A 23728-nucleotide genomic window follows, 5' to 3' on the forward strand; every position below is an offset into this window, starting at 1 on the left:
GAGTTTAAAAACCAGGCGGGAAAACACACCGACGCTTCATCAGAGGCTGCACTGATGATGTTACCCAGCATGGTAACAAAATGTCTGCGGAACAACAAACCAGCTTGGCGAGCCAACGAACGTCAACACTATCCTATGTATTAATTAATGGGGTCAAGGGCCAGGCACCCAGATGAAGGGTACAGGGGCCACAGGTTGGAAATCAGGGGTGGGTGGCAAAGATGAAAAGATTGAGGCCGTAGATTTGGGATCCTACATCTAAAACCTGCAGTCAGAGTCAGTTGCAGATATTGAGAATCAGGGCTCACAGGTTGAGAGTCAAGGTCATTAATTGAAGGTCAAGGATCACAATTCTTGTGTCAGGGATGGGCTAACTGACAACAGTTGGGATCAAGGACTGAGGGTAAGGTGTCAAGTGTTGATGCTCAGGCCTGCATCGAGGGCCAGGAGTCACATACCAAAGGTCACTGAGGGTCAGCGGGCATATGATGAGATTCAGGACAACAAACCAAGGTTCAGGGTACAGATCAAGGGTCAGGGAGGCACAGGTCAAGTGGAATACAGGGTGTGTGCATAGTAAGAGGGTCAAATGACATGTATTTTGAGTAAGGGGCCACAAATCGAGGGTCCAGAGGCAGGAATCAAGGGTTAAGTGGGACATATTAAGGATTAGGGAACACAAGTCGAGGGTTAGAGTATCAAGATTGAGAATCGGGGGTTCAGATCAAGGGTTGGGAGGCACAGGTCACAGCACCAATGATTGATCAGAATAGGACTAATGAGCAGAATCTAGGTGTGGAGTTGGCACTAACAATAGCTCTGACCTTGGCATTAGACATACTACCTGTATTGGCCTCAGCAATGGTACCAACAGTGACCCTGAGCTGAGGACCTGGCATGGACCATAGCAGTGCCACCTCCTTGACTGTGTCTTTCCTTGTACTCCTGCAGTGGCAGTTGGCATTCATCCTGGCACTATTACTGGTACCATCAATGGTGAATGCCCTGACGATGTCTAGTATCATTTCCCAGCAATCCTAAAATTTCTCATTGTGGGAAAATAACAAAAAGTTGACACACTTATTTTTAATCTTGCAGTTAGATCCCTGGAAAACACACGCTTGGAAAGAAAGCGATGGGTTCCCTTTGAAAAAACGCACAATTGGATTCAAGGAACTTGCAAAGTAAGATGGAAGGGTAATGGTGAGGCTTGCTAGAGGGAAGTGGCTGCTGTATATGAGTTTGAAATGGACTTGATCAAATGCAGTAACCAGCACTCAGTGTAATAATGTTATAAGGACTTTGTCAGGATAAAGGAGGAGTTTGTAGGAGACCTGGGGCTAGTCTGCTCCTAAAAGTCTCTGTAGTTACATGCACTTCAGATTCAGAATGTAGATAGTTGCTATAATGCATTTGAAGTAAGATTATTTATTCAATAAATCTTCTTCTAGTTTGACACTAAGGTTGATCAAATTCACATTTGCTCAAATTGGACTTGTAGGAACTCACACCAAATGTTTATTGTTGAGAGGGGTGTGCCATATGGGTACGCAGTGACACAAGAGACTAATGGGTATGGTTTTGAAAGATGCTGTCTGGTGGTTTTTGTTGTGACCTCTATTCTCCTTGTACTATCTGACAGGGCTGTGACATTCTCCACCAAGCTGATGTCCCGAGCCATGGCCAAACGGATAAAAGTGACAATTCTCTATGCCACAGAAACCGGCAAATCAGAGACTTTCGCCCGGAAGTTGTGTGAAATATTTAAGAAGGCCTTTGACCCAAAGGTGAGTATCTGTGTGGTTCAGTAAAGTAGAGGCCTAAGGTTATACTGGTATCATTTATCTTAATGACAATTACCGTAAGTATTCAGTGCATGCATTGACTATACAAATTATAACAGCTATAATTCTAGCAATGCACTGATTTTAGCATGAAAATAACCAAAGAATGGTTGGAGGGAGAAATGGATTGGTGATGAGCAGCAAACTGAGCCCCTCTTTTCAAGAGGGTAAGTCACAAAACAGGAAACTATGGGTGAGTTAGCTTGACATCTGTGGTGAGGAAGCTGTTGGAATCAATCATTAAGAAGTGTATCCCTGTACGTTTAGAAAAACTCAAAGTGGCCATTTGAAAGGCAACTCCCGTTTCACCAATTTATTGGAATTCATTGAAAGAGTAACATGCGCTGTCAATAACGGAAAGCCCATTGTGTTGTACATGGATTTCCAGAAGGCATTGGGAAAGGTTCAACAGAAGATTTTTGTGCACAGTAGGATCTCATGGTGTCGGGGTAACAGATTAACATGGGTAGAAAATTGGATGGCTGGCAGATAACAGAATGTATGAATTGGCATTTATCTGATTGACAGGACGTGATATATGGAGTCCCTCAGGGATCTGTACGGGGGCCTCAACTGTTTGCAATCAATGGCCTAGATGAGGTGAATGAAATCATGGTGGCTAAATTGTCGTCAAATAACCCAAAGAAAGTTAGGAAATTAAGTTTTGAAGGTAACAGGGGAAGTTGTATATGGATCGGTTGAGCCAGTTGATAAAAACGAAGATGAATTACAATGTGCGACAAAGGGCAAGTTATTCGCTTGTGCAGAAAGTTTTAAAAGTGCACAATATTACTTAGTTGGAGAATGATTGCATAATTCTGGAATGCAGAGGGATCCAGGCATTCTAGTGAATGACTCAAGAAAAGATTATGCGGGTACAGCAAATGAGGGCCAGTGGAATGCTAACCTTCATTGCAAGAGGAATGTGTCTTAAAAATAAGGACATTGTGCCTCAATTATATAAAGCATTGGTGAGATTACTGTAGTTTTGAATTTCTTATCTAAAGAACAAGGTAAATGGCTCAGAGGAGATTTACTATATTGATTCCTGGAATGAGTTCGTTGGCATATGAGGAGATGGACAAATTGGGCTTGTTTCCACTGTTTCTCAGAAGAATAAGGGATGTTTTGATTGAAGTTTACTAATTCTTGATTGGTCCTGAGAAGATGAAAGTGGAAAAGTTTGTTTTTATTCATTCAGGGGCTGTGGGCTTCACTGAGTCAGGACTTACTGCCCAGCCATAATTGCCCTGGAAAATATTGGTGATCAGCCTTTTGAACTGCTGCAGTATGTGTTGTGATGAGACATCCATAATACCTAATTTTGAGAGAGGAGTCCAGAATTAGGAGCACTGATTTTAAAAATTAGGGATCACGCTCTCAGCACAGTTGAGAATTTTTTTCTCAAAGTTGAGCAACTTTGGAACTCAGACTCAAAAGTTGTAGAGATGGGAGTCAGTAAATATTTTTAAGATGGAGGTAAAAAGGCTCTTATTAGGGAAGAGAATCGGGGTATCAGGGCATGGCTTGCATGTGCAATTTTGAACATAAACAGATGAGCTACAGACTTAGTGAATGGTAGAACAGGTTTGAAGGGCCAAATGGTCCACTTTTACTCCTAAATTTTTATGTTCTTGAATGGAGGAATTAAATGCTGGAAATAAGGATGAAGAAAAGATGATGGATGTATTCAGGATTCAGGAACAGAGAAAAATGGGTGTATGAACAGACTGAGGACTGTATGTACAGATGAAACAACAAGCAATAGGTTGAATGGAAAGACAAAGCTAGAAGAAGGGAGGGATAGAGCCACTGAGGGTCATGGCATCGGAAGAAGGGATTAATGTTGATAGGAAGGATAAGGAGGGAGGAATGGAGAGATGGAATGAAGGTTGGAATTAAGGGATTTACAGATGAAAGAAGGAAGAGCTGACTGAAAGAAGGACAGGTGTGTAAACAGTACGTGGAGCTGTTGTAATTGCGTACCACCATCTTCATCGGTAGCTCTCTTGATTAACCTTCCTCTCACTGTTTCTCTCTCTCTGTTCATCTGACATCTTCTCCGGCAGGTTATGTGCATGGATGAGTATGACATCGTTAATCTTCAACACGAATCCTTAGTTCTCTCTGTTACCAGCACTTTTGGAAATGGCGACCCACCTGAGAATGGCCAGGTACAATTACCACCAATCACCACTGGCACACTGTCACTCATAGCCCAAGGATGGAGCACATAGTTGGACATTAGCTCTGATAGTCTGGGATTGAGTACACATTGGAACAGTGTCACTGGTGGTCCGGAATAGAACACATGCTGAGACATATCATTGATGGTCCAACATGGAGTACACGCTGGGACAGTGTCAATGACAGTCCAGGATTGAGCACACATTGGGACACTGTTACTAATAGTCCAGGAGTAACCACACACTGGGACAGTCATTGATAGTCCAACATGACACATACACTGGGAGGGAATCACGAATAGGCCAGAATTGAGCATACCCTCAGACAGTGTAATTTGATAATCTGGATGTAGGGCAGTCACCTGCTGGAACTGGTCCCCTCTCCCGCATTTCAGGTGTGGGACAGATGTTCGGCAATGTTTCTGATGTGTTCCTCCTATCAGTCTGTGCATTAACTGTCCTCTCTCATTTGCAGCATTTTGCTGACCTTTTAATGGAGATGGCAGATCCAAATTCCAGTTTGGAGCAGGCAAAGTGAGTAGCTGGACTTCACATGGAGCTGTGTTGATGATCTGACTGCACTGTTCCAGAACACACATTAGATTGGATCACAGAAACACCAAACCTCAGCAGATTGACCTCCCAGCCAGTGGTAGCCAACTGACACTGAGATAGGATGAGAGGACCTTTTTTACCTTTCACATGCTCCAGTGTACAGATTGTCCATGGTTTACCTCCGCCTACCCAGCAGTGTCCGTGCATCTTCAGAATTAGTTTTAATTCACATGCTTCATCACCTGGGCAGGTAGGTCCTGAAACTAGACCTTATGGTCCAGAGGCTAGGACATTACCCTTGCACCAAAGACTCTGATTTTTCATTTCCTGATCAAATGGTAATCTGCATTGACATTTTCAGTTGTCCTTCTGACTCAGTTTCCCTGCTCCTGTGCATGAAGGATTTCTTTCTAACATCACTGTTAAATGGTTCAGCTTTCCCAGAATGTCCGGGAGTCTGGGCCCTCCATGAGAACACCCTCACTACTGAATACTGAGAAACCTTTCACTCCCGGACACCAGGAACTCTCTCCCTTCCAATTCTGGGAACGCTCTTACACTCGGACATTGGGAAACCCCTCTCTCCCAGTCACCAGGAACACCCTCACTTTAGGACATTGGAAAGTCCTGCTTTCTCCCTTTTTTTTTCTCGGGCAGCTATTAACTGAGCATCATTAAGTGTTTGAATTGTAGCAAAGTGATGAGATTGGAGCAGTGTCTCTGAGGAATGCACCACTGAGAGACTTTGGAAGGGAATTCTCCAGCTCAGTCTCAGGCGGATGAAAACACAGCTGCCAAAGGTAGAGCAATTAAAGAGCTATAGTCCAGAGACCAGAACAATAGGAACCTCCAATATTCTATAGAATCAGTGGCTACATAAAATACAAAGTGAGGCAAATTGAGGCAGTGCAAAATGAAGGAGGTGTTTGAAAGAAAGGACACGAATTTTCAAAAACAAAAATTGTATGTCTGTATTTCTGTTTGTATGTTTTCAAGTGTGTTTGAATGAGAGATGGAGAATGTGTCAGAGGTGGAGAGTGTGCATGTGAGAGATGTAGAGTATGCAAAAGAGATGAAGAAGAGTATGTATGAGAGAGAGAGATGAGAAATAATGGAGTGTGCATGTGGGAAGAATAGAGAGTGTGTGTGTACAGTATGAGAGATAGGGATGACGAGTCTGTGTGGAGGAAAGGTGGATGTACATACAAAAATCTGTTTCTTTCAATAAGATATTTGCAGATACATGTTTCTGTGTGTATGAATCTAAATGCATGTCATAGTTGCTGTATAATGCCGTTCTTCTACTTGTTTTTGAGTATTTATTTTCTCTCTTTCAGGAGTTACAGAGCTCGGTTTAACAGTTTATCTGAAGATGATTTTGAAGCGTGCATTGGGACAGTTGCTGAGGAGAATAGTTTGGAAAGCACAGGACCATTAGCAAGTGTACGGTAGGGAGATTATAAATGCTGTCTGTAGTGTCAGGTGTGGCTTAGCCAGTTGTCACTCATCTAAAAAGTTACACGGTTCTCAGTTCAAGTCCCACTCCAAGGCTTGAAGACATACATTCAGGCTGATACCCCAGTGAAATGTTGAGAGAGTGCTGCACTGTTGGTGGTACAATCTCCTTGGTGAGATGTAAACCAAGGTCCAGTCTGTTTTCTTGGATTGTTGTAAAAACTGCCAGGCCGATCCTTTCAAAGACAGCAACATGATAGCGCCCCCCACCCACTCCATGTCCAGGTCAGTGTTTATCTCTCCATCAATATCCCAAGAAGTAGATCGTTGTCTCATTGCTGTTTGTGAGATGTTGCTGTGTGCATAATGGCTGCCAAGTTTCCTACATCTCAATAGTGACTACACCTGAAAAAGTCCCTCATTGGCTGTAAGTCACTTTGAGACATTCAGTGAGAAATATATTTCTTCGTGAAATTGTGTAACTGACAGTCACACAAGGAATCTAAGACACCCAGAGAAAAGAACCCAAATTATTTTAGCAGCAGGGAATGTATTGCATTTTCCAGAAGTTCCTAATTAAATTTGAAGGGAATGTATTCAGTTGGCAGGATTGAAGCCAAGTTACATACAGTAATTGTATTTACAAACATATTTGAATATGATTGTAACATTGGGTTAGAGAACTACTCATGGAGAATTACCTGCTCTACCAATAATTCACAAGGATGGAGACCTCTTGACCAGACATCCCACTATTGGCTCAGTAAGAGCACATACTTTCTTTGTTGTCGCATAGTCATAGCGCACAGAAAAAGGCCCCGACAGCTAACCAGTCTAATCCTATTTTTCAGCACTTGGCCCACAGCCTTGTATGCCTTGCCATCACAGTTGCACATCTGAATATTTCTTAAATTATTAGGATTTCTGTCTTTCCCACATTTACAGTCAGAGTTCCAGATTCCCACCACCCTCTGCATGAAAAGGTTTTTCTTCACATCTCCACCCGTGCCAAGCAGCGCATTGATTATCAATTTCTGAGCAGGGGCGGCATGGTGGCTCAGTGGTTAGCACTGCTGTGTCACAGTGCTAGGAACCCGGGTTCAATTCCACCCTCTGGAGTGTGCACATTCTTCCTGTGCCTGCGAGGATTTCCTCCCCCAGTCCAAAGATGTGCAGGCTAGGTGGATTGGCCAAGCTAAATTGCTCAGTGTTCAGGGATGTGTAGATTAGTTGGGTTATAGGGGGTTGGGTCTGGGTGGGATGCTGTGAGGGTCGGTGTGGACTTGTTGGGCAAAGGGCCTGTTACCACACTGTAGGGATTCTATGATGACCTCCTCTAAACCTTTTGCCCCCTTGGCTTAAATCTGTGCCCCCTTGTCATTGATCCCTCCATCAAGGGGAAAATGTTTGTTCCGATATACACTATCTATGCCTCTTATAATTTGAGCAAGATTTGAACCCATGTCTACATCACTAATAGAACCCACAATGTTTGAACTCTGAGGGAAACTGAGCCAATAGGCACTTGTCAGGAGATAGGATGATCTCAGCATGACACTGGAGAGGAGGGGAAGATAGATATGTGCTTGGTTGAGGACATTGGAGATTTTTGTTTGGGTTCAGGATAGGTGGCAGTTTTGGGTTGGGTTGGGGAATTGGATATGGGTAGAGAGGAGATTTAGGTGGATGAGGAGGCAGAAGTTTGGGGTGCAGAATTATGGGTGGAGAAAAGTTGGAATATTGATTGTGGTACAGGGCTGGTCAGGCCTCCTGGGTAGACCAGGTGTAGGGTTGAGTGAGGTTAGGCTTTGTGGTGAATTTGCATGGTTTGGGGTATGTGGTTCAGTACTTGCAATCCCAGAAATGGCCACAGCTCCCAAAGGCACTGTCTGGACAAATGATCAGTGATCCTTTGATTTCCCAGTAGCTTCAGAGGCCTAACCTCCTGTTAAACAGCAGTGGACGTCCCATCTTAATCTGTTATAAAGTTCCAGGACTGTTACTTGCAGGACGTGTGGCCAAGCATTGTTGTTGACTTTCAAAACACAAGGAATGAACACCCAGCCATGATCTTAGTATAAGCAAAGTAGGCTGAGGGACCAAAAAAAATTCCTGCTCTTAACTCAAATGTCCGTACACTCGCATGTTTGTATGTTCAAAACTCTTTTCGATTTCCAAATACCATTTACATCCAGAGAATCCCCTGCATGAATATTTCTTGTCCCATCTCAAACAACTCTAATAAACTGGTCAAAGTTGAATTCCTTTTCACAGAACCAAATTTACTCTGTCCAATTGCATTATTATTTTCTAAATGCCCAGCTTCTCTTTCCTTGATATTGGATGTTAGTACCTTCTCTAGGACAGATCTTAAGATAACTGACTGATAGTTTGCTGATTTTTGTCTCCCTCCTTGAATAGAGATGTTATATTTCCAGTTTTACAATCTATTGGACCCTTTCCAAAATCTAATTAATTTTGAAAGATTACAGCCAATGCATCCACTATCTCTGAAACCAATTACTTTAAGATCCAAGGATTCAGACCATAAGATCCAGGGACTTTCGATTTTAAGTCCAATTCAGTTTCTTTATTTTTCCTTTAGTGATCTGTGATTGTTTTAAAAACTCTTCTGGCATTTGCCTCTTGATTTTTGTACTGGTCTTGGGATTTTTTTTTGTCATCTAGTATGAAGACAGCAACTAAAAACCTGTTCAAAATTACTGCGATATTTCATTACTGCTATCTATTCTTCAGTCTCATTCTGTAAGGAACTCATGTTAATTATCTCTATGTACTTTTTTCCCTTTTTTTTTATTTTGTTCATCATCCTTTGTTGGTTTCTAAATGTTTAAGCTTCTAGTAAACCAATAATTTTCACAGAAATTTTACACACTCTCTCTTTTTGATTTGGTGCCATCCTTAACTCCCTTAGTTTGACACAGATGACCTTCTGCAGTTTTTCCTCATCAATAGAATATACCTCTGAGTTATGAAATATCCCCATAAATGTCTGTTTCTCTACCGTCATAGAACATAGAACATAGAACATTACAGCGCAGTACAGGCCCTTCGGCCCTCGATGTTGCGCCAACCTGTGTAACCAATCTGAAGCCCATCTAACCTAAACTATTCCATTATCATCCATATGTTTATCCAATGACCATTTAAATGCCCTTAAAGTTGGTGAGTCTACTACTTTTGCAGGCAGGGCATTCCACGCCCTTACTACTCTGAGTAAAGAGTATCTTTTTAACCTATTTTTCCCACTTCGGCCAATCTTTTCATACCGTTGAAATACCTTAATTTACATTTAAGAAAATAATTTCAGGCTTCTGTTTCTTAGTCTGAGACTGAATGTGAAACTTTCATGTTATGATCACTCTCATCTTGAGGATCCTTTCGTATGAAATCATTACTTAATCCTGTCTCTCTATACATTACCAGGTTGAAATAGCCTGTTCCCTGATTAATTGCAGAATGTACTGTTCTAATAAATTGTTCCCAAACTACTCTATGAACTTATCCTCCATTCTACACTACCAGTTTGATTTGTCAAATCTAATTGAAGATTAAAATCACACATTATTGCATTCTTTTCTTTATTACAAGCCCCTGTTATTTCTTGAAATATGTTCTGTTACCACTGAAGGTACCCGCACACTACTCCCATCAGTCACTGCTTTCATTGCCACTTCTGATCTCCACGAAATTGATTCTACATCTTGCCCTCCTGAACAAAGACAATTTCTCAGCACTGCGCTGATGTCATCTTTTATTAATTGAGCTGCTCTACCTCCATGGTCACCTCCACCATTCCAAAATTGTCCCTGACTCTTTAGTTTCCAACCTTGGTTAGATTGCTGTCATGATTCTGTAAAAGATATCCTATCAAAACCATTAATTTCTATTTCTGCTCTTAATTCATTCCACCATTGTATGATTTTTAAAAAAAACATTTGTTTATGGGACCTGTATATCACTGATCAGGCAAGCATTTATTTCCTGGTTGCTGTAAAAGAGACGTAATGAGCTGCCTTCTTGAACTGCTGCAGTCCATGTGGTATAAGAACATCTACCTTTACGTTATAGAGGGAGTTCCATGACTTTGACTCAGCTACAGTGAAGGAATGGCCAGTATTACTTTACTTGCTACTTATCAAGCAAGCCTGCAAGTTTATTTTATTTTATTCATGGAATGTGCGCATTGTTGCTAGGTTAGCATTTATTGCCCACCCCTCATTGCCCTGAAGAATATTGACCAGTTCTGTTACATTTGGATATGGACTGCTTCAGTATCTCAGGAATCACAGATGATGCTGATCATTTTGCAATCACCAGAAAACACCTCCACTTCTGACCTTATGATGGAAGGAAAGTCATTGAGGCAGCTGAAGACAGTTGAGCCTGGGACTCCTGCAGAGATGTCCAGGACCTGATGATATTGTTTGCTTTCTAATTTAAGAGTCCTCAGTTTTCTGTTTTGACCATTTATATATGCTCTGATCCTATTTGATAATGTCCTCTTATGTCTGTACACTGGTACCTTCCTGTCACACTCCTGTTCTCCTTGCCACTTATACTGCACTGGGTAAAGTTTCAGTAGTCCCAGAGGACCATAGGACTGCGCTCTCATGAGAGAGAGATAACTGGTGGTGGTTTAACCTGAGGGTCACAAAGCCTCCGAGATCAAGGAAAGTGGGACCTTCATGATGACATCGGTTAGTACAGGAAATGAACCTGGGCTGACAGCGTCACTCTCCATAGCAAAACAGCTGTCCAGCCAACTGAGCTAATCAATCTCCTATGCTAATACCTTGTCCATTCTCAATAAATTTCTAAATCTGCCTTTACATGTATCCTACCCCTCCCAGACCCACCACTCAATAGTCTGAAGTTCTCTTGATAGATCAAAGTAGAGATTTGCATAGTGAGGCAGGTTATAAACAGTTGGCGAAGGAAAGCCATTTAAAGTTTGACATAAATGTTGTAATTTATGACTTTCAAGAGCTGTTCTGGAACAGGGTCGGGGCAGAAACTTGATTGAAGGGATTCAAGGATGCTATTTCCGGAAAGATCAGAACACATTTGACAGATGTCAGAATATGCGGGGGCTGGGGGGTGGCGGGGGCGGCGGGGGCGGGCAGGGGGCGGGGGCGGCGGGGGGGCGGGCGGGTTGGGGGGGTTGGAGCGAGGAAGCGGGAGTTGACGAGGAAGCGGGTTGGAGCGGGAAGCGGGAGTTGAGGAGAAGGAAGGGAGGGATGTATTGGAGATTGAGTGGTAGTTTATAAAGTCAGAGGTCAATGTTTGACCCTGAGGAGAATGATGTATGCAGAATTGAAAGAGTGGAACAGCGGCAGGAGGGAAAAAAATTAATATCCGCAAATGTGGGAACTAATTCTCCCTCTTTCTCCCCCTTTCTCTCCATCTTTATCTTCCTATCCCTCTCCCTGTCCATCTCTAGCTCAATCTCCCTTTTCCTCTCCATTTCCCTCACCTTTTCCATCTCCTGTGCTGCTTCTATCTCAGTCATCCTCTCCTCCTCCCCCACCTTTCCATCCCCATCTCCCTTTCTAGGCCCAGGGAACAGTAACTTGCCAGGATTGCTACATTTGAGCACCACACTGATCAGGAGTCAAACCCCACCTGCTCCTTCCCTTGCCCGAGGACACCAAATGGTCTATCTGGCAAATTGAGAAAGGCACAGTCAGGTGTAGCAAGACTGAGCCATGTCTCTAAAACAGAACACAGTCGTCTTTCACCTCCTCTCCTCTCCATCTTGCCTCACCTCCATCTACCACGAGGTCTCCATCTGCTCTCCGTTGCCCTCACCATCTCCTTTGGCCTTTCCTCCTTCATCTCCCTTGCCCTCTCCATCTCCCTCACCTTCTCCTCCACCTCCACCCTCTCCATCTCACTCACTATCTCCATCTCTCTAGCTCTCTCCTCCTTCTTCACCCTCTCCTCTCTTTTGCCCTTTTATCTACCTTTGTCTTCACCTTTTCTCTTGCCCTCTCTGTCTCCTCACCTTCTCCTCCTTCCTCGCGCTTTCCTTCTCCCTCACCCTCTCCAATTCCATTTCTTTTGCCTTCTCATCCTTCCTTACTCTTTCCACTTCCCTCACCCTCTCCATCTCTCTCGCTTTCCCCTCTTCCCTTACCCCGCCTATTTTCCTCTCCCTCTAAATTAGCTCACTTCTCCTCCCTCTCTCCTCCTCCCCAGCACTGTTTATCTCCCTCATTATTTCCATCTCCCTCACCTTCTACTCCCTAAACCCCTTCTCTTCCCTCACACCATCCTCCTCCCTCAACTTTTTCTGCTCCCTCTCCCTCCCTTTCGCTTTATTACTCCCTCACCCTTTCCTCCTCCCTCACATTCTCCTTTTCCCTCTCCTTCTCCCTTTGCTTTCCTGCTCCCTCACCCTTTCCTCTCTTTTGCTTTCCTACTATTTCACCCTTCTCCTCCATCACTTCCTTCTCTCTCTCGATCCTCAAGCTGCAGATAGAGTCGGCCAGGACAGAGTTACAGTTTGATTGTGTTTTATTCCTATAGGTTTGCAGTTTTTGGCCTGGGTTCACGTGTGTACCGACATTTCTGTGCTTTTGCCCGTGCCATCGACACAAAACTGGAGGAGTTGGGAGCTCAAAGAATTTTGACTATGGCAGAAGGAGATGAGCTGTGTGGACAAGACGATCAATTCCAGCTATGGTCCAAGAATGTTTTCAAGGTTTCATTGACTGAACTAACAACCTCTTTCATTCCCGCCTCTCAGTCAATCTATTCTGTCTGTTGGTCACATCTCCTTTCTACCTCTGGAAACATTGCTCCCTGATATTTCGTTATGCATTGGCTGAAATGTTGCAGACTGGCAAATGCCATGGAGAAGGGGAAATTTCTTCCCGCCCTTGTCAGGATGGTTTGGAGGAGAGCTGATGTGGAATTCTTGGAAAATTTGTAAGGCGTTTGGGAAATGACCATGTCTTCAAAGGCAGTGGAGAGGACAGAGTTTGGAGATGGGACGGTGTTTGCCAGGATGGAAAGATGGACAGTCAATTTGTTTGGGATGAAGGAGGTGATAAAGATGTATCTAAGAAAGGGTCAACATGTAAAAGGAGAGAGCTGTTTATTATGAGTTTATCCTTAGGGTTATCAACATCCTTGGAGTTACTATTGTCCAGAAACTCAACTGGACTTGCCAAATAAATACAATGGCTATAAAAGCAGGTTACAGCGTAGGAATACTGTGGCGAGTAACTCACCACCTGAGCCACCAAAGCTTTTTCAACATCTACAAAGCACAAGTTGGGAGTGTGTTGGGATATTCTTTACTTACCTGGATGAGTCCAGTTCCAACAATACTTGAGAAGCTTGACACATCCAGGACAAAGCAGCCTGCTTGATTGGCTCCATATCCACAAGTATCCACCATTCAGTAGCAGAAGTTTCTACTTCAAGTTCACCAAAGATCCTCAGATAGCACTTTCCAAACCCATGACCACTTCCACCTAGAGGGACAGCAGATACATGGGAACACCAACACCTGCACGTTCCCTCCAAGTCAGTCATCATGCTGACTTGGAAAGTTATCACCATTCCTTCACTGCTGCTGGGTCAAAGTCCTGGAATTCCCTTCAGAGGAGCATTGTGGGTCAACCCACAACAGAGAGACTGCAGCTTAGACCATTCTTAGATCCCCTACAGAGTAGAAACAGGCCCTTCAGTCCAACAAGTCCACACTGGCTCTGAGGATCCCAGCCAGACCCGTCCCCTATAACCCACCTAATGTCAACATCCCCGAACACTACAGGCAATTTAGCATGGCCAATTCACCTAGCCTGCACATCTTTGGATTGTGGGAGGAAACCAGAGCACCCGAAGGAAACCTACGCAGACACGGAGAATGCGCAAACTCCACACAGACCGTTGACCAAGAGTGGGATCGAACCTGAGTCCCCGGTGCTGTGAGGCAGCAGTGCTAACCATGGAGCCACCATGCTGCCCCGAAGTCTGTTCAGGAAGGTAGCTCATCACTATCTTCTCAAGGGCGACCAAGGCTGGGGAATAAAAGCTGACCAGCCAGCAATGCCCACGTCCCACAAATGAATAAAAGTTAATAGAGGTCAGGAACAGAAGCTGGTGATCAGTAATTTGGTAGGATTAGGATCAGGGTGGGGTTTGTGGGGAGGTTTAATCTCATGGACAGGATGAGCTCAGGGACGGCAGGACAGGAGATATGAGAGAAACTAGAGAATGATATGAGCTTAGGTATGTGTTAGGGACAGTGTTGAAGGAAGTTGGATCAGGCAGTCTACCAGAAGGGATGGTTCTGGCAGAGGATGTTGATTGGATTCTCTCCATCTCAGTGACACAGCCCATGAGCTCCACCCAAATGTTGTTGGAATTGAGAGTGAAGGGGATAAGGAGAGGGGCTTAATAGTTTGCAGTCAGGATAAGAAGCTGAGGCTTATCCCTGCATTCCAGGAAAATCCTGGAATAATGATCAGTTTTAACAGAGATGACCCAATAGTTCAGCCAGCTCCATTTCCCTCTCCATCTCCTTTACTCTCTCTATCTCCCTCATCCTCTCTTACTACCTCACGCATTCCTCCTCTATCACCTTTTCCTTGTTGCTATTTCCCTCCATCACCCTTGCCTTTTCCTCCTCAGTCTCAATCTTTAACGTGCATGTACACAGACAGCCAGGACAGACAGTTACAGTATGATTTGTTTAATTCCTCTAGGTTTACAGTTTTTGGCCAGGGTTCACATGTGTACCCACATTTCCGTGCTTCTGCTTGTGCTATGGTTCCTCCAGGTATCCTCCATATCCATTCTCCTTTGTCTTGGCAGAACAAATGAGGCCTTTACCAGAGGGAACAGGCAGCATGAGTGAGGAGATAATGGGTTTATTGGGGTCCAGGAACTCCAAGGTGAACGTGAAGGTGTGATTGAGTAAATCCATGGCAGAAAAGTTGAGGGAAGCAAGGGACAGAGGATCAAGAGCTGAGATTTTGAAAGTGGAATTGATGGTGAATTGGGGAATAGTTTTTCTTTCCATTGGCAGGTACAGAAGGAGATCTGGTTGGAAAATGAAAGGGTAATATGTGTAGATTGATATAAGAAAATGATCAGAGGTGGCTTGTTTGCATGAGGAAGAGATAAAGGAGAATAAGAGGCAGTGAGCTCGGTGAAATGAGAAGCTGATGGCTCATATGAGGTTAAAATTATTGAAGCTGAAAAGTGAGTAGTTGCTGAGGCTGAGGGAGGGAAACGGTGAAACTATCTCAATAGGAATATTTTTCTCATGTTGTGGGGCCAGCAGAGAATGAGCATTATGAAGAGGGGCGAGAGGAGTGAAAGAAAACAAATGCTCCAAGGAAGAAAAAGTGCTGGAGGAAGTCCAATCATGCTGTGGCCCAGAGAGCAACACCACACGACCAGTGTCACAGTCTCAGTAAAGTGAGAAGAGAAAGTTGTAGCCAGACACAAAACTTGATTCTGGGAGAAGGTGTCATCATACTGAGCCAGGATTCCGTCAAGGCCATGATCTCAATATAAAACAGTTACTCACAACAAGAGATTGGAGACAAAGGCCTCAATCACAAGACAGCTCTGAATGCAGCCAAAGAACTGTTGGTGGTCTGTGAAGAAGAGCTATTTCAGATACAGCTCCCATTCCAACAAGCAGGTCCGAGAGGGCACTGAAAGCTCTTTGGCTAGTGAGGTGTACTTAGAGGATGAAGAAACAAAACAAGAGGGTGTGTGCTGCATAGCAAGTGAGTTGTTCAAGTGGGAACTGGTCAAATACCATAGGTCAAGAGAGGAGGTGAACAAAAAAAAAAGACAACTGGTACAGACAAAGAATCTGAAAATAGAATGGGAGCTAACATCAGTTTGAATTGAAAAATGTTCTTTCAGAAGATAAATAGTAACCAGGTTGTAAGAAGCTGGGAAGAGCTTGAGGGGAATTTTTTATATACACTCATGGATGTGGGTGCTGCTGCCTGGTCAGCATTTATTTCCTGATCCTAGCCTCCCTCAAGAAGGTGATGGCGAGCAAATGGTGAGAAATACATGGATGTGCCAGGCAAGACTGAAATCTTTACTGTGAACTTGATGTCAGTGTTTACTGGGGAAGAAGATCTGACAGAATATTGGCCAAGTTGAGATAGAGAGGTAGAACAGTTAGGGGAAGGAGGTCATTCAGCATATAATCTCTGTGCCATCCCACTGAAGTTGCAACTCACCTTGAACCACTCTTGTACCATTTCCCCTTAAGCCTGAACTTTCTTCCTTTCCAGCTAATGATCCAGTTCTTCCTGTGACAATTAATATTCACAGGTGTCCTTCATGATCCTTTCACAGTCAGTCTGCCTCCATTCCTGCATCCTGGCAAACTCACTGGAGGGCTCTGGTGTGGCAAATCACAGTGACAGTTTTAGGTTCATGTCAGTGGAAGGTCCAAACCCCAGAATCAAACATATAGTCATAGAGTTATGCAGCACAAACAGGCCCTTTGGACCATCTCATCTATGCCGACCAGCTATCCTAAATTATTCTAGTCCCATATCCCTTTTAAACCTTCCCGATTCTTGTACCCATCCAGATGCCTTTTAAATGTTGTAATTTTACTGACCTCCACCCCTTCCTCTGGCAGTTCATACTCTCTCATGACCCTCTGCATGAAAAAGTCACCTGTTAGGTCCCTTTTAAACCTTTCCCCTCTACTGTAAACCTATGCCCTCTAGTTTTGGACTCCCCTGCCCTGGGAAAAAGACCTTGACTATTCAGTCTATCCATGCCCTCTATGATTTTATAAACCTCTATAAGATCACCTCTCAGCCTCTGACACCTCAGAATAGCCCCAGCCTATTCAGCCTCTCCCTATAGCTCAAATCCTCCAACCCCGGTAACATGCACGTAAATCTTTTCTGCACTCTTAAGTTTTACAACAACTTTCCTATAGCACAGTGACCAGAATTGAATGTAGTATTCCAAAAATGTCTTGCTTCCCATCTCCCATGGTGTGGGAGAGTACAAATGCCAAAGTTGTGCTAAGCCTGTTTCAAAATAAAACTGTTTCAGTCTCAACTAGAGAATTGCGTCCCGATTTGGGATTTACGGAAGGACATGAAGGCTTAAGGGAGGATGTGGAAAAGATTCATGAAAACCATTCTCCTATGAAGAACTTCTGTTATGTTGATGGACTGCAAAAGCTGGGACTGTTTTCGGTGGAGAAGCAAAGGTTGAGACAGATTTGATCAAGATGTTCAAAATCATGTGGGGTCTGGACAGAGTAGATAAAGATAAACTGTTCCCATTGGTGGAAGACTCCAGATCTAGACGGCACAGATGTAAGGCAATTGGTGAATGAACAAATGGAGGCACAAGGAGATATACAAAGTGAGTGTTTAGGGTCTGGAATGAACTATCTGAGAGTGTGATGGAAGAATTTCCATTCAAGGTTGTCAAAAGAACCTGAAATGAGAAGAGCGTTAGTGCATATCCACTTATAAGGTATAGCTGTTTGTCTCTCATGTATATTCCAAATTCTCTCCAGCTTTGTAGTTCTTGTTGTTTAGCATTTTTTTATTAACTTGTCTTCTACTTTGTTCATGGCCACTAAAACTTCCCTATCACATGGCTTCTGCTCCTTGAGGACTTCAGCTCCTGATGATATTTCTGGTTTGTGCTATTAATAGGATTCCTTCCAATGGTATGTGATTTAATGTTCACTCCCAGATCCACTGTTTGGGCATCCACTACATTTTCCTCCCTTCCACCTCAATACTTTATGTTCCCAATCTATTGGCCTAATCTCCTGTCCCTCTTCCTGCACATTCATTTGGCTTTTATATTTTCCAGCGGCCTTCTCTCCTCTACCTTTAACAGTTGCACTCCTCCTTTGCCTTGCCCCTTTTCTAGTAAATATTTGACTTTGGTGCCTTCTTTTGGCAGTTATCCTTTGGGATTAATGGACTCATAGTGAGCAACAGAATTAATCATAGAACATAGAACCGTGCAGCACAGGAATGGGCCCTTTGTCCCCTGATTTTGTGCTGAACATGACACCAAACATGAGTATGAAACTAATCCCTTCTGCCTGACATTGAACCATATCCCTCCATTCCTTGCATATTCATGTACTTATCTAAAAGTCCCTTAAATGCCCATATCGTATCTGCCTCCATGACCACCCAGGCAGTGCATTTCAGACTCCCATCACTCTGTTTTTAAAAAAAAAACTTGCCCCTCACATCTCCTTTGAACTTCCCCCTGCTAAACTTAACTGCATGTCCCCTAGTATTAGAATTTGTCCATCATCAGATAAACTGTCAATAGTGGTAGTTTGATCCTCCTAACTGTGCAACATTTGGTTATGAGACATACTTGACTTCTCGATTTTATATAACTCCTTCAGAATCTTGAAACAGGTTTCCACAATATAAAATTATTGTTGTTCTGTCTTTGCCAATAACACCCAAACATCTCTATTCTCTAAGGCCTGTCTCTTACACAAAACAATATTTCCCAGATTGAAACTGGTGTCCGATGGCCTTACCTTGTACCTAAAGACTCACCAAATTCTTTCTGAGACTTTGGCTTTAATGAAATTTTTTCTATCTGCATGCTGTGCATTCAAATGTTTTGACAAAGCAGTACTAACTGTAGCCCCTTTCCAAGCTGGGGGCTGATCACTTCTTACTGATGGAACTTTCAGATTCCTACAAAAGCTAACTGATATGAATTATATCCTCTAACCATCAGCAATGAATTCTTAACAGGTACAGCCCACACTAACACTGTCGATTATTGACAGTTTGGCTGTTCTTCAAAGTTTTATGAATAATTCTGTCTATTACTGCATGTTTCCTCTCACTTGCCCCGTTGTTAGAAAGGCTTTCTGCCACTGTATTCCTAATTATTATGTTCATATTCAATCCCACCCAGTACCATTAATTCAAAGCCCTCTGTACAGTCCTAGTTACTCAATTCACTAGGACATTGGTCCCAGTGCAGTTCAAGTGAAGCTTAACCCATGAGATCAGCGCTTTCTACTCCAGTACTGGTGTCAGTATTCCATGAGCTGAAACCCATTCCTCCCACACCAATCTTTTGAGCCATACATATAACTCCTTGATCTTATTTACCTGATTCCAGTTTGCCCATGGCTCAGGCAGTAGATTATTACCTTGGAGATTCTTCTTTTCAACTTAGCTCCTAATTCTTCAAAATCTTTCAGCAGAACCTCCTTTCCAGTCCTATTAGTCATTAGTACCACCAAGTTCTTCTCCAGCCGCAAAGAGATGTCCTTAATCCTGGAACCAGTCAGGCAACATAACCTTCAGAACTGTTGGCCACAGAGTACAGTATCCTGCCCTTTAGTTATAACTACATTCTTCCTCCCTCCTTTTTAAATGGCCCCTTTTGCCAAGGTATCGTGGTCAGTTTGCTTCTCCTTCCTTCCGTCTCCACTCTCATCTCTACAGTGTGTAAAAACTGTGTAATGTTTTGACAATTACAAGGACAAAGGCTTCTTGAACTGCCTTTTGTGTCCCCATGCCTGTTTCACTCAAATACACCATCCTGTCCTTTATTATAGACCACATTTCAAATTTCCTCAACTCCGATCCAAAGCTACTCCAGCTGTAAATACTTGCTGCAGATATGTCCAATCTGGATTAACTTAGTATACAGCAGCTCCCACATGATGCTGCCAGTTCATAGAATCCCTACAGTGCATAAAGAGGCCATTCAGCCCATTGAGTCTGCACCAACCCTCTGAAGAGCTTCCCATCCAGACCCAGGCCCCAACCTAATTCCATAACCCCACATTTACCATGTGGATAATTTAGCATGGCCAATCGACATAACCTGCACATCTTGAACTGTGGGTGGTAACCAAAGCACCCAACAGAAACCCATGCAGACACAGAATGTGCAAACTCCACATAGTCACCCAGACTGGAATCAAACCTCGGTCCCTGGTGCTGACAGGCAGCAGGGCTAACTATTATACCACCATGCCACTCAGTTGTCCAAATCTGGTCCTTTTGTATGATCTTATTCACAATTCTTTTCTTATCTTTACTACATACTACTGTTGACTGACAGAATCAGTTACCACATCTACAAAATTTAAAATCAAAGTATTTGTTTTCTTCATTCCATACCTTTTTAAATATATATCAGTGTTGAGAACTTTTGTTAAGGGCAGACTTCCAGTAGATTGTGACAGTGTCCTTTGATATATCACACTCGCCATCCCTTATTCTGCATCCTTTACTAAAGTTTTTAACTGGTTTGAGGATGGATGGGCACAATACTATGTCATTTTAATACAACTAATTCATTGACTTCTAATTTTCTAAACTTCTGATGTCAGTGACACTTTTTAAAATTTACTTTGTGGTGGAATTATCCTAAGTCTGAAACTGGTGGAACTCTCATTCCTTAAATTTGTCCCACTCTTTAATACTGAGTATCAGCAATATTTTGGATCTTTTTGTCTATTCCACACATTGTAGACTTACAAACTTATTACTGTACAATTGAAAATCTGTCACCAGCATATTCATTAATGTGCTGAAAGTTGTTGTGACCAATACAATGCCCTCTCCTTGATCTATATCGCCATCATCTTCCTCTGAACGTTTTGTTTCATGTTTAGTTTCAATGACTTTGTTATGTTGTTTGGGACAGTTCATGGTTAATGGTACTTTCAATGATACCTTGAAACGTCAATTGGCCACACCCTGAGCACTTCTGGCGTTCATTTTCTTATTGTAAATCCCAGATTCTTCTCAAATTATCAATAACATTTCTGTCGTTATTTCTATTAGCTTCAGTTCTTCTTTCCTGTGACCTGTATCTAGACAATTGCTCCAATATTTTAGTATTGCATCCTCCGTTATCTGTCGTAATGCCGATTGCCCCCTGTGTGCCTTTGGAACGGAATGCTTTCCTGGGAACTTTTTTTGTGCTTCCGACATTTGTTTTAACAGTGCATGTTTATCTACAAATCTAACTCCCATCAAAGCTAAAAGTATGGCTATTCTTCTTACATTGTACAGTCCACTAACTTACAAACCAGCACTGACTTGGGGATTTCCAGTTGAAATTTCTGCAATATTGTACATAATCTATTGAATTCTATTATGTACTATCTTCAGCGTTTCTACACTTGTCAAAATTTGACCATGCCTCAAAAGCAGTCAATAAATCACCTTTTTTGATAAATTTTAATCCATGGAATTTAACAATCTGTCCAATCCTGCAGCAAGCTCGAATTCCAAGAAAAGGAACTTTGCTTCTTATTCTGCTTCCTCTAGTCCATGAGGCTCAGTTTCAGGAAACAGGAGTGGATACTCACACTCTAATTCTTTATATTTAGACTCAATCATCCTCATTTGTCAATGTTTTATACTCCAAAAGGTAACCATATTTAAGCAGAATCCAAGTCTACACTCTTATTTAGAATTTTATTTCAGCTAGCCACAATCCACAAAGCTCCCCAAACCTTCAAGGTTATTAAACTCATCTTTGTACAACCAATTCATTCCCATTTAACTCTTAATTAATACATCCATCCAATCTTCCTCCATTCCATAAGATCTCAGGTGTTCCTTCAGGTCATATTAGGTGATAACATTGTGTCCTCTTCACAACTTAATGTCCTAAATATCTTCATGTCATCAACAAACTTAGCAACCACAACTTCAGTCAAAAATACAAGCATACATAAGGTCTAGGTGACTGAAAGCAGGCGAAGCTTTGGAAGAATATCAGGAAAGTAGGACCAATCTGAAACGAGGGATTAAGAGGGCTAAAGGGGGTCATGAAATATCTTTAGCAAACAGGGTTAAGGAAAATCCCAAAGCCTTATATTCATACATAAGGAGCAAGAGGATAACTAGAGAAAGGGTTGGCCCACTCAAGGGCAAAGGAGGGAAGTTATGCGAGGAGTCAGAGAAAATGAGTGAGATTCTTAATGAGTACTTTGCGTCGGTATTCACTGAGGAGAGGGACATGACGGATGTTGAGGTTAGGGATAGATGTTTGATTACTCTAGGTCAAGTCAGCATAAGGTGGGGGGGGGGAGGGTAAGTGTTGGGTATCCTAAAAGGCATTAGGGTGGACAAGTCCCCAGGTCCAGATGGGATCTATCCCAGGTTACTGAGGGAAGCGAGAGAGGAAATAGCTGGGGCCTTAACAGATATCTTTGCAACACCCTTGAGCACGGGTGAGGTCCCGGAGGACTGGAGAATTGCTAATGTTGTCCCCTTGTTTAAGAAGGGTAGCAAGGATAATCCAGGTATTTATAGACTGGTGAGCCTGACGTCAGTGGTGGGGAAGCTGCTGGAGAAGATACTGAGGGATAGGATCTATTTAATTTGGAAGAAAATGGGCTTATTAGTGATAGGCAGCATGGTTTTGTGCAGGGAAGGTCATGTCTTACCAACTTGATAGAATTCTTTGAGGAAGTGACAAAGTTGATAGATGAGGGAAGGGCTGTAGATGTCATGTTCATGGACTTCAGTAAGGCGTTTGATAAGCTTCCCCATGGTAGGCTGATAGAGAAAGTAAGTCGCATGGGGTCCAGGGTGTACTAGCTAGATGGATAGAGAACTGGCTGGGCAACAGGAGACAGTTGTACTGGAAGGGAGTTTCTCAAAATGGAGAACTGTGACCAGCGGTGTTCCACAAGGCTTCCGTGTTGGGACCACTGTTTGTGATATATATAAATGATCTGAAGGAAGGTATAGATGGTCTGATTAGCAAGTTTGCAGATGACACTAAGATTGGTGGAGTAGCAGATTGTGAAGGGGACTGTCGGAGAATGCAGCAGGACATAGATTGGAGAGTTGGGCGGAGAAATGGCAGATGGAGTTCAATCCAGGCAAATGTGAGGTGATGCATTTTGGAAGATCCAATTCAAGAGCGAACTATACGGTAAATGGAAAAGCCCTGGGGGGAAATTTGATGCACAGAGAGATCTGGGTGTTCAGGTCCATTGTACCCTGAAGGTCGCTACGCAGGTCGATAGTGGTCAAGAAGGCATATGGCATGGATGGGTTATTGAGTACAAGAGTTGGCAGATCATGTTGCAGTTGTATAGGACTTTGGTTCGACCACATTTGGAATATTGCATACAGTTCTGGTCGCCACCTTACCAAAAGAATTTGGATGCTTTGGAGAGGGTGCAGAGGAGGTTCACCAGGATGTTGCCTGGTATGGAGGGCGCTAGCTATGAAGAGAGGTTGAGTAGATTAGGATTATTTACATTAGAAAGACGGAGGTTGAGGGGGCGACCTGATTGAGGTCTACAAAATCATGAGAGGTATAGACAGGGTGGATAGCAAGAAGCTTTTTCCCAGACTGGGGGGCTCAATTACTAGGGCTCACGATTTCAAGGTGAGAGGGGAAAAGTTTAAGGGAGATATGCGTGGAAAGTTCTTTACGCAGAGGGTGGTGGGTGCCTGGAACGCGTTGCCAGCGGAGGTGGTAGAGGTGGGCACGATTTAAGATGTATCTAGACAGATACATGAATGGGCAGGGAGCAGAGGCATACAGATCCTTGGAAAATAGGCGACAGGTTTAGACAGAGGATCTGGATCGGCACAGGCTTGGAGGGCCGAAGGGTCTGTTCCTGTGCTGTAATTTTCTTTGTTGTTTGTTCATACGAAC

The 23728-nt window shown here is 43.1% G+C and overlaps 1 protein-coding gene across 1 annotated transcript in view; it reads left to right on the plus strand.

The window, feature by feature from the left end:
• The window catches only part of LOC109923651 (nitric oxide synthase, brain-like), a 96151-nt gene that overhangs the window by 41821 nt on the left and 30602 nt on the right, over positions 1 to 23728 (plus strand). Inside the window, exons 12-17 of the mRNA XM_048604962.1 lie at positions 1099 to 1184; positions 1643 to 1787; positions 3914 to 4018; positions 4506 to 4564; positions 5923 to 6033; positions 12593 to 12767. Coding sequence (XP_048460919.1) covers positions 1099 to 1184; positions 1643 to 1787; positions 3914 to 4018; positions 4506 to 4564; positions 5923 to 6033; positions 12593 to 12767 — 681 coding nt within the window. The remainder of the gene's footprint in view (positions 1 to 1098; positions 1185 to 1642; positions 1788 to 3913; positions 4019 to 4505; positions 4565 to 5922; positions 6034 to 12592; positions 12768 to 23728) is intronic.

The sequence above is a fragment of the Rhincodon typus genome, chromosome 14 (genome assembly GCF_021869965.1).
Source record: "Rhincodon typus isolate 14 chromosome 14, sRhiTyp1.1, whole genome shotgun sequence".
Classification (NCBI taxonomy): Eukaryota; Metazoa; Chordata; class Chondrichthyes; order Orectolobiformes; family Rhincodontidae; genus Rhincodon; species Rhincodon typus.